The 12100-nt window shown below is 42.5% G+C and overlaps 1 protein-coding gene across 5 annotated transcripts in view; it reads left to right on the forward strand.

The window, feature by feature from the left end:
• Positions 1-12100, forward strand: part of LOC138796073 (ephrin type-A receptor 3-like) — a 195604-nt gene that overhangs the window by 145038 nt on the left and 38466 nt on the right. For 4 of the 5 annotated variants that reach the window (XM_069975978.1, XM_069975974.1, XM_069975975.1 and 1 more), the window contains one exon: positions 2399-2584. In XM_069975978.1, coding sequence (XP_069832079.1) covers positions 2399-2584 — 186 coding nt within the window. Of the gene's footprint in view, positions 1-2398; positions 2585-6659; positions 6707-12100 lie in introns of all 5 variants that reach the window. The other variant, XR_011363709.1, reaches the window with a different exon arrangement.

Consider the following 12100-nt stretch of genomic DNA (forward strand, 5'->3'; position numbering starts at 1 on the left):
AGTGGTTGGCCGTTGTGCTTACATTTTGCTCCCGCTCTTATAAGTTTGATGATTTGGGGTCATCCATAAGTCATATACTATGTTCTGGATTAAAGAAAAATGTATTGATCTAGACACAATATCAAATATCGATAGAAAAATCTAGTAATATTGGTATTGTATTTTACATTTTAAATAATCATACAACACATCCTTGGACAGAGAGAGATGAATGATTGGCATGAATTAAATTCGGTCCGAATCTCACAAACAATTCTGATTGGTTATAATCTGCATTTTTTGTGATTTGTTTCAGATACGTTTCATCCCCACTTCTTTAAGGACTCTAGTAGATGGTTTGAGTTTCCCTTTAACCTAGTGGTGGTCTCATAGATTGGTACTCGTACACAGTATCAGGCTATGCTCACACTACGTAAGTTCCACAGAAATCACGGCTGTTGTGCGGCTTACGTAGTGCTGCAGGCTGAGGGAATCCCTAGCGGCGCTGCGAGAAACTGACATGTCAGTTTTCTGCGGCCACTATTAACTGAATAGCGGCCACAGAAAACCCTGTCAGTTCACACAATGAAGCGTGCGGCTCCGGACGCACGCTCTATTGTGAGCAGTGGGGAGTTCTGATGCGGGAGTGCACGGATGCGCCCGCATCAGAACTTAGCGGCGCTAAAGATCATCCAGCCGGTGCTGCACTACCGGCCGGGATTATCTCTTCTGAGACTGGCCGTGTCCCAAAGGTAAGCAGGGATACTGTATGCATCGCAGCTTCAATCACTGCATCCTATAATCCTATAATGGTCAGATGCTGTATTGTACAGTGTAATAAAATAGGAAAAAATACAAATTGGTGGTCCTACCCTACTTGCATTTCCCATGACAAAATGTCATTGTGATCAGGTTTCTCCAAGATAACAGGACAATAAAAAAAGTGTTATATTTAGGACTGGCATCAACATCGGGCAAGCATGAACAGAGGTTGGTTCCAACTAGGCTAGAAAGGCCCATAGCCACATGGCTTATACTGTACAACCAAAAGTATAGCAGGACACTGCTTCTGTTAGCCAAAGCAAACAAATTTGCTCATACAGGACATTATTTACCAAGCTCATATCATGACAAATTGGCAGTCTTACCCTACTTGCATTTCCCATGACAAAATGGAATAATGATTGGGTTTCTTCAAGAAACAGAGTCAACAGACATATACAGTATACGCTATAATTTTCTTGCCCGTTAGTGTAACCACAATATATTGCTCATACAGGATATTATTTACCTATCAAGCTTATATCTATCTATCTATCTATCTATCTATCTATCTATCTATCTATCTATCTCCTATCTATCTATCTATCTATCTATCTCTTATCTATCTATCTATCTATCTATCTATCTATCTATCTCCTATCTATCTATCTATCTATCTATCTATCTATCTATCTATCTATCTATCTCCTATCTATCTATCTCCTATCTATCTCCTATCTATCTATCTATCTCCTATCTATCTATCTCCTATCTATCTATCTATCTATCTCCTATCTATCTATATTATCTCCTATCTATCTATCTATCTATCTATCTCCTATCTATCTATTATCTATCTATCTCCTATCTATCTATCTATCTCTTATCTATCTATCTATCTCCTATCTATCTATCTATATTATCTCCTATCTATCTATCTATCTATCTATCTATCTATCTATCTATCTATCTATCTCCTATCTATCTATCTCTTATCTATCTATCTATCTATCTATCTATCTATCTATCTATCTCCTATCTATCTATCTATCTCCTATCTATCTATCTATCTATCTATCTATCTATCTATCTATCTATCTATCTATCTCCTATCTATCTATTATCTATCTATCTCCTATCTATCTATCTATCTATCTATCTATCTATCTATCTATCTATCTATCTATCTATCTATTATCTATCTATCTATCTCCTATCTATCTATCTCTTATCTATCTATCTATCTATCTATCTATCTATCTATCTATCTATCTATCTATCTATCTCCTATCTATCTATCTATCTCCTATCTATCTATCTATCTATCTATCTATCTATCTATCTATCTATCTATCTATCTATCTCCTATCTATCTATTATCTATCTATCTCCTATCTATCTATCTATCTATCTATCTATCTATCTATCTATCTATCTATCTATCTATCTATCTATCTATCTATCCATAGACCGGTCTTCTCTAATTCCTTGTAGAGAATAAAGAGAGTAAACATTGTTATATAAATTACAGAGCAAAACCCAATGCTGATATCCAGTATATGTATTGGGGTTAGAATATTCTTTTGGATGTGTGATGGTATAGCAGCCCATATACAGTATATGATTGTTAGACATGATTTGTTTTGTGTCTTGACAGGTGAGTTTGGAGAAGTTTGCAGCGGCCGCCTGAAGCTTCCCAGTAAGAGAGAAATTTGTGTTGCTATCAAGAGTCTAAAGGTTGGATATGCTGAGAAGCAGAGGAGAGACTTTCTGGGAGAAGCCAGCATCATGGGCCAGTTTGACCATCCGAATATTATAAGGCTGGAAGGAGTGGTCACCAAGTGTAAGTTATTTTTACCCCTTGTTGTATAGTCTACACGTTAATTCGAATTGGAATTTTTAAATTATTCTAGTTCCACATCTAAGACAATGGAACGTTTACTACGATGTTCTGAAGCATACTAGGGGAGATTTATCAAACATGGTGTGAGACTGGCTCAGTTGCCCCTAGCAACCAATCAGATTCCTCCTCTCATTCCTCACAGACTCTTTGGAAAATGAAAGGTGGAATCTGATTGGTTGCTAGGGGCAACTGAGCCAGTTTCACTTTACACCATGTTTGATAAATCTCCCCCACTGTGTGTTCTACTTAAGGGGTTCTAGGGGATCTGTTATTAAGGGGCAACAGAAAGTTACCTCCCATTTAAATTATGTATATATGTTTATATATTTTTTTATCTTTTAAAGATTTTTTTGTCAGTTTTCAAAGAAAAAAATCCTGAAGTCTTTCACTTTTCATACTGACCAGTAGGTCTCTATGGGATAGCCCAGTGCTCTATGGAAGCAAGCACCCACGTCGTAGAGCCTTTTACACATTTCAAGTGTTGGGCATGGAGCACTTCTGGAATGATCACAACGAACTCGATCATTTGACGAATTACCAGTTGTTTGTTCATCAGCTGATGAACAGGGTTATAGGACCTACTCACTCAGTAATTGCCCCTTGTAATTGGGCCCTAAAGGCTCTATTACATGGGCCGATGGTGAGGAGCAAGTGAGCGCCAACCAGATCAGCGCTCTCTTGCTTCTTGTTCTCCGCTTTCTGCCGACACTATTACATGCGATGACAGCGGGTGGGTAGGAGCTGGAAGACCGTGGGTAGCTGCAGGATGGGCTCCCCGGACAATCTTTAGATTGTCCAGGGAGCCCACAGGGGATACTGGTGGTCTGCTGCCACCACTCCTATTACACGGAGCGATCGTTGCCACCTTTCTAACTTTTTCCAACATGTTAAAAGATCGACATTGTGCATGCTGTGCTAGAAAAACATGACTGCTTTTGTCCAGAAATAGCGCCACCCTTGTCCTCATGTTTTATGTGGTATCGCAGCTCACTTCCATTAACGCACACAACCTGAGGACAGGTGGGGTGATTTTTTTTTAAAGAAAGCATATATATATATATATATATATATATATATATATATATATATATATATATATATATAAAAGAAGGAGATTGAGGACAGCATCATCTTCCAAACGCGTGCTAATTCTTTATTGTGCCAGTTCGCATAATACAGTGCACTGTATTATGCGAACTGGCACAATAAAGAATTAGCACGCATTTGGAAGATGATGCTGTCCTCAATCTCCTTCTTTTCTGCATAACTTTGGGGGATAGAGCCGTACCCCGGGAGGACTGTGCATCTAGTGGTGTAGTTTCCGTGGACCCAGCCCAAATTCGTTATATATATATATATATATATATATATATATATATATTTATATATTTAAATCCTGGTTAACCCATCAATGTAGATGGAGAACTTCTTCCAAGAGGTGTCTATCATACCTATCTCTTATGGAAATAAAGCATAGTATTGGTAATGGAACCCAACAGTCCTGAGCTGCCATTATGGTCTCCATTACACCAGGACCCCCTGTCTATCTTAGATTAATGGTCTGACCTGAGGATATGATATACATTTTTGAAGTATCTGATAATAAACCATGTTTGTCCCCCTCAGATGATTGAATATTCTCCCCTCCTTCCATTTTCGGGTGTGTAATTCGCCTTTAACGCTGCCAGGCCTGCCAGGATTTCAGCCTGTATCCTCTGACCATTGCTGTCATAACTCTGCTGATTTGTTAATCTGGTTACGCTGATCTGTGGCTTTGATCAGACACGCACCCCTCACCTGCTCCTCCGCCTGGCACCGCGCCAGCTACTTAGAAAACGTATTAAAAAATCAATATTCAATTGACACCGGGGTTACAGCCTGAAATCCAGAAATAAAAGCCGACAGGTTTAACCATTTGCCCCGTCGGAGAAAAGACAATAAGATTAAGTGTAGGCCCCTGGAGAGGATAGACTTGTAGGACAGTCCAAGGGATAATTGTTTGCTGCTGCGAGAACTCATGTAGAAGACGTTCACCTAATAAGTATCCCCAGAACGGGCCCCAAGCAATCCGTTAGTTTGTCTTTTATTCCTTGTATAGTGTTGGGTGACATGACAGTTCTCTGATGTTACATCTGCATGAAATAATTCTGTTGGTAAACTTTGGGAATTCATTACAAGTTTCACAGTATTCAGGATCTCTGCTTGCTGTCAGTGAATCAAAGCATTGCTTGGTCACAAAGCTATTATGGTTTCCTATACAGCGGAAAGGATGAAGGTAATGCCAGACTCAGGGGTGTAACTACCACCATAGTAGCCATAGCAGCTGCTAACATTTCAATAGAATTTTAAATGGGGATTTTTTTAAGTTTTCATATACAACAAATAAAAAAATAAAACAAAACCATGGTGTGAGCACCGTGGGAGGATCATAGCAGTGGCAACTACAGATATAGAAATAACATAGTATTATAATAAAGACAATCATACAGAGTGGCACGCATATGGAAGAGTCTTAATCGTGTATCAGCAAGATAGCAGAAAATACTAAAGTCGTCCTAAAATAATAAAAATATAATATACGTCGTAGGATAATACCAGAAGCTTTGGGGTCACACCTGAAAAATGAACAAAGTACACACAAACCAAGACAAAAACGATGCAAAGCATGGAAGACTGATGGTGGCGGAGAGCAAGACACCGTACAGACACTGGCAATTGGCATGAGAGCGAGTATTGGGGCAGCATATGCCAAAAGTAAAATATATGTGATGGTCGTTGAGTAAGCTTTAAAGTGTTAAGAGCCACAAAGCCAAACACAAAGAGTAATATAGTCATATCATGAGTGCAAATAAGTGAAGACACATAAAGCACGGTAAGCTAAGATACTGCTCGCAGCAATATAGTAACGGTGAGTAGTCACATAGTAGTGGATTATCATAGAAGCTGCTAAAGTGCCCGCCACATCAGGGGGCCCATCCCTGCAATACACTGGGCCTTGTGAGCTTTCATCATACTACCAAGGGAGATGCCTACCATGGGGGACACTATGTGGGGGGGGGGGGGGGGGTAACAACAGAGGAGATGGCTACCATGGGGGACACTACGGGAGACGTCTAACATAGGGACACTATCTACTGGGGAAACACTATGGCAACTGCCTAACATATGCTATCTACTGGGAGGAGGGCTAACAAACAGGGGGATTACTTATAGAGGGATAGGGGGGAGAAGGGGGGCCCAATTAAAAGTTTGCTATGGGCCCAGCCCTTTCTAGTTACGCCTCCGGCCAGACCCATCGTCAGACAACAACTACACCCAAAGGGCCCCATTGACTTATAATGGGTTCATTAGGTTCCACTGTGCTGACCACCATTTTCTATTAACAGAGGCTCAGAATTAACCCCCTGATGAAATTGTGAACAGAACCTAACATATTAAATAGAGATTACTGCAACCAACAGACACACTGCTCCCGGTAGCCTATTAGCTCCTCTTCCCATTGACGCTCCTCCGATGCTTGTAAGTCCTGCCGTTTCCGCAAAATATGTAAGTCAGTATGCTAGGAGCACTGGGGACGTTCTTTGGGCCTCAGAGCATTGTTTGCCCTGCCCATTGCCCCCTACATTCACGCCGACTTAAGACTGACCTGCTTATTTACACTTGAATAGGCATAAGTAGGTTTCAATGTAGGAGGCAACAGTCAGGGCAGTGCTCTGGGGGTCGGGGGAACATCCCAGTGCTCCTAACATACTAATTTAAAATTTTGTTTAGGAATAAAGTTCACAAAAACAGCAGGGCTTACAAGCATCGGAGGAACGGTGATGGACGGAGGAGGTAAGGGGCTACCGGGAGCTCTCATGAATCTGATGATAGTTTTCCTTTCAGTTTTGCCGTAGAAACTGATTAGCTTAGGAAACATCGTATAGAGGTCAGAGTATAGACTCTGGATAAGTTCACTTGAGGCTAAAGGCCTAAGAGGATGGGTGCCTCCTTACTCTTGCTCCCTGTATTCCAGGTTGATAGAGGTTCAGCTGTAACACAGGAGACCTGATTCAACAACAGGTACTGTTGGTTCTTCTTCTACATGTATGATCTAGTTATGTAGTTGCAGGTACGAACTTACTAGGTGCCCATGGAACAGCATCAGGGGATGTATGAAGAAATTTATAGGTGTACATTGCCCCCCTGGCACCCAAGTCATGGTCCTTTTATATGGACTGATATGTGCTCTAAATGAGCTATGATCTTGTAGATGATGTCTTGTTTAGTGAACCCACTACAACATTCGACTACCACCCAATCCATTGCTTGATCTTTTATGCAGCCCCTTTTTACTGTGGTCATTTGTTGGCCAGACCTTCACTATAACAGGGCAATGTATGATGGTTTGATGAACAGTCCTTAGGGGCGATCAGCCGACCAAGAAGCACTTGCTCAATCATTGGCCCTATCCCATATTTATCGATAATAATCCTGTGTTTAAAGTTCCAAGCTTCCATACTATAGAGTATTGAGTTATCCACATCACTGTATGGATGTTTCCTCCCTGTATGGTGGTATCCTATGAATACACAATCTATATACAGTACCAGCAACAATAGAAGGTTACAGTATATAGATTATATTTCTTATACTACTGAATGGTTTCCTTTAGTAATAGAAGAGCTCAGGAAATTCTGAAACTACACCATTATAAAGCAAGTCTATTGGCAAAGTACAGGTAAATGGAATACATTGGCCTTTCGCCGGCAGCCCAAATATAGACCGTACATCGGTTCAATCCACTACACTGGAGATTTGAATCAATGTAAGAAATATTTTTTTTTAAAAAAACACCCCTTAATTTATTTCCATCCTCGGCCTTTGCCTCCGTTGCGGCTTCTTACCAGATTCCACTTGTTTTAAATGAATTTTAATATCGCCAATAATGAAGAATAATCTCAGTTCCTGCAGAATGTGGGCTCTGTGGAATACGGAAGGTCAATGCAGGTGCACCTGCCTCTATTCTGCAAGGTGCGGGGGAAAGAATAACATGAAAAAGCTTTCATTGCCTTTCAAGCAGAGACATAAAATTACGGGAAACAATCTGAAGATAGGGACCCCGGCCAAATATTCTATAATCATTCCGCTTTATTAATAGAAACGAAAGGGCTACAATCTCCTATTTCACATCAGCCTTGTGGTTAACATGTTCACTGCCTGCCGGTACATCAAAGAGGGGTCTCACATCCACAGTATTATAAATGGTGCATGGTAGGTGGGGGTTCCTGTTACACATTTTCCATTGGAACCCAAAAGCTTCATGTTGCAGCTCTGACACAGAATCGTGGAAAGTTTATAATACTATAATACTGTTATAGGGTTACTGATGTAGGCTGACACTGTTATATGGGTACTTTTGTAGGCTGGCACTGTTATAGGGTTACTGTTGTAGGCTGTCTCAGTTATAGGGTTAGTGTTGTAGGCTGGCACTGTTATAGGGTTACTGTTGTAGGCTGGCACTGTTATAGGGTTACTGTTGTAGGCTGGCACTGTTATAGGGTCACTTTTGTAGGATGGCACTGTTATAGGGTTACTGTTGTAGGCTGGCCCTGTTATAGGGTTGCTCTTGTAGATTGGCACTGTTATAGGGTTACTGTCGTAGGCTGGCTCTGTTATAGGTTTACTGTTGTAGGCTGGCTCTGTTATAGGGTAACTGTTGTAGGCTGACTCTGTTATAGTGTTACTTTTGTAGTCTGGCACTGTAAAAGGGTTACTGTTGTAGGCTGGCACTGTTGTAGGGTTACTGTTGTAGGCTGGCACTGTTCTAGGGTTACTGTTGTAGGCTGGCCCTGTTTTAGGGTTACTGTTGTAGATTGGCACTGTTATAGGGTTACTGTTGTAGATTGGCACTGTTATAGGGTTACTGTAGTAGGCTGGCACTGGTTTAGGGTTACTGTTGTAGGCTGGCACTGTTATAGGGTTACTTTTGTAGGATGGCACTGTTATAGGGTTACTGTTGTAGGCTGGCCCTGTTATTGGGTTACTGTTGTAGGCTGGCACTGTTATAGGGTTACTGTAGTAGGCTGGCACTGTTATAGGGTTACTGTTGTAGGCTGGCTTTGTTATAGGGTTACTTTTACAGGCTGGCACTGTTATAGGGTTACTGTTGTAGGCTGGCCCTGTTTTAGGGTTACTGTTGTTGGCTGGCACTGTTCTAGGGTTACTGTTGTAGATTGGCACTGTTATAGGGTTAGTGTAGTAGGCTGGCACTGGTTTAGGGTTACTGTTGTAGGCTGGCACTGTTATAGGGTTACTGTTGTAGGCTGGCACTGTTATAGGGTTACTGTTTTTAGGCTGGGACTGTTATAGGGTTACTTTTGTAGGATGGCACTGTTATAGGGTTACTGTTGTAGAACAACAAAACACAGTTATCACTGAACTCAAGGAGAACAGTGAAAAAAATTCCAATGAAGTACTCAATCAAGAGTCTCCACTGATGCCCCCAAAAATTTAAATATGCAAAACAGGAGTCCGTGGAGCCTCGGTTGCGAGTCTCAAAACACGGGATAGCCAGATATCTCTAGCCTGTTGCCACGGGGTGCCTCCATGATGGGGAGAGCACCACACCACCCTGATAAATAGCCCCTTAAGTCCCACTCGGTTGCGAGTATTGGAACATAAATAGGGAAACACCAGGGTGGCCCCTTTTTGTCAATGTCAAACTCAAGGTGCGAGTATTGCGATCATGACAAGGGCTTGCCAAGGTAGGCTTCCATCCACAGACAGCCGTTTCGGGGTTTTTGCCCCTTGTCAGTGTGGAGTAGGATTCTGTTACTGTTACTGTTGTAGGCTGGCACTGTTATAGGGTTACTGTAGTAGGCTGGCACTGTTATAGGGTTACTGTTGTAGGCTGGCTTTGTTATAGGGTTACTTTTACAGGCTGGCCCTGTTAGTGGGTTACTGTTGTAGGCTGGCCCTGTTTTAGGGTTACTGTTGTTGGCTGGCACTGTTCTAGGGTTACTGTTGTAGATTGGCACTGTTATAGGGTTAGTGTAGTAGGCTGGCACTGGTTTAGGGTTACTATTGTAGGCTGGCACTGTTATAGGGTTACTGTTGTAGGCTGGCACTGTTATAGGGTTACTGTTTTTAGGCTGGCACTGTTATAGGGTTACTTTTGTAGGATGGCACTGTTATAGGGTTACTGTTGTAGGCTGGCACTGTTATAGGGTTACTGATGTAAGCTGTCTCAGTTATAGGGTTACTGTTGTAGGCTGGCACTGTTATAGGGTTACTGTTGTAGGCTGGCCCTGTTAGTGGGTTACTGTTGTAGGCTGGCACTGTTATAGGGTAACTGTTGTTGGCTGTCACTGTTATAGGGTTACTGTTGTAGGCTGGCACTGGTATAGGGTTACTGTTGTATGCTGGCTCTGTTATAGGGTTACTGTTGTAGGCTGGCTCTCTTATAGGGTTACTGTTGTTGGCTGGCACTGTTATATGGGTACTGTTGTAGGCTGGCTCTGTTATAGGGTTATTGTTGTAGGCTGGCACTGGTATAGGGTTACTGTTGTATGCTGGCTCTGTTATAGGGTTACTGTTGTAGGCTGGCACTGTTATAGGGTTACTTTTGTAGGATGGCACTGTTACAGGGTTACTATTGTAGGCTGGCCCTCTTAGTGGGTTACTGTTGTAGGCTGGCACTGTTATAGGGTTACTGTTTTTAGGCTGGCACTGTTATAGGGTTACTTTTGTAGGATGGCACTGTTATAGGGTTACTGTTGTTGGCTGGCACTGTTATATGGGTACTGTTGTAGGCTGGCTCTGTTATAGGGTTATTGTTGTAGGCTGGCACTGGTATAGGGTTACTGTTGTAGACTGGCACTGTTATAGGGTTACTGTTGTAGGCTGGCACTGTTATAGGGTTACTTTTGTAGGATGGCACTGTTATAGGGTTACTATTGTAGGCTGGCCCTGTTAGTGGGTTACTGTTGTAGGCTGCTGGCACTGTTATAGGGTACTGTTGTAGGCTGTCACTGTTATAGGGTTACTTTTGTAGGCGGGCTCTCTTATAGGGTAACTGTTGTTGGCTGGCACTGTTATAGGGTTACTATTGTAGGCTGGCCCTGTTAGTGGGTTACTGTTGTAGGCTGGCTCTCTTATAGGGTAACTGTTGTTGGCTGGCACTGTTATATGGGTACTGTTGTAGGCTGGCTCTGTTATAGGGTTACTGTTGTAGATTGGCACTGTTATAGGGTTACTGTTGTAGGTTGGCACTGGTATAGGGTTACTGTTGTATGCTGGCTCTGTTATAGGGGTACTGTTGTAGATTGGCTCTGTTATAGGGTTACTACTTTAGGCTGGAACTGTTGTAGTGTTAATATTATAAACAGGCTGAGCCCTGTACAGCGGTAGACTGGTGGCTAAATGAAGCTGGTTTGCCCACAATATAGTTTATCAATGCACATTCTATAAGGCAGTGCTTCCCAACCTCTTCCACCTAGGGGCACCCCTTCTAAATAATGTTCTACAAACTAGGAAAACCGTCATACAGTGACTCACAGGTGACGTCTTCTTTGATCTCAGGCGTCACTTTCTCTTTTCCTTTCCATCCTGCCAAGACCACCATGATGATTTCTTCCAGCTATGTCTCATCTCTTCAGAACCTGCGAGACAAACATCTTAGGCTCCGCACATTTCTAGCAACTTCCTTTCCTTTCTCCCTCCTGTAGGCTCCCATAGTAACTGCGCTGTTTGGTGTTATGTGCAGTAAAGCAAGTAGGAATGTGGGATGCCCCCTGTATGTAGGATCCCCTGCTCTACCCTCATATACTAATAATGCCCTTTGCTGTGTACTTCCATACAGTAATAATGTCCCCAGATATGCCCCTTTACAATAATAATGCCCCAGATGTGCCCCCATACAATATTAATGCCCCAGATGTGCACCCATGCAATAATAATGCCCCCAAATGTGCCCCATGCAATAATAATGCTCCCAGATGTGCCCCATGCAATAATAATGCCCCCAGATGTGCCCCATGCAATAATAATGCCCCCAGATGTGCCCCCATACAATAATAATGCCCTCAGATGTGCCCCCATACAATAATAATGCCCCCAGAGGTGCCCCCATGAAATAATAATGCCCCCTGCTCTGTCCCTAAAAATAAAACCATCCTACTCACCTAATTCGCGGTGTGGCTGCAGGGATTCGCTCTTCTTCCTCTCCTGGCTCCATCTTGCGAGCCGCGGGGACGGGACCTCCGGCAGGCGTGATGACGTCACATCGTTACGCCTGCTGGAGAGGTCACGTCCCGGCCTCCCATAGGCTGCTGGTATGAAGTGCCGGCAGCCTATGGAAGTGAATTTAGGAGCAGGACGCTGACAGGTCCTGCTCCTATATTATGTTCACTTTAATGTTCCGCCCGCTCATAGTGCGGGCGGAACATCAAAGTGATCTGTGCATCCCGAGAAGCT

This window comes from Dendropsophus ebraccatus, chromosome 6 (assembly GCF_027789765.1).
Source record: "Dendropsophus ebraccatus isolate aDenEbr1 chromosome 6, aDenEbr1.pat, whole genome shotgun sequence".
NCBI lineage: Eukaryota > Metazoa > Chordata > Amphibia > Anura > Hylidae > Dendropsophus > Dendropsophus ebraccatus.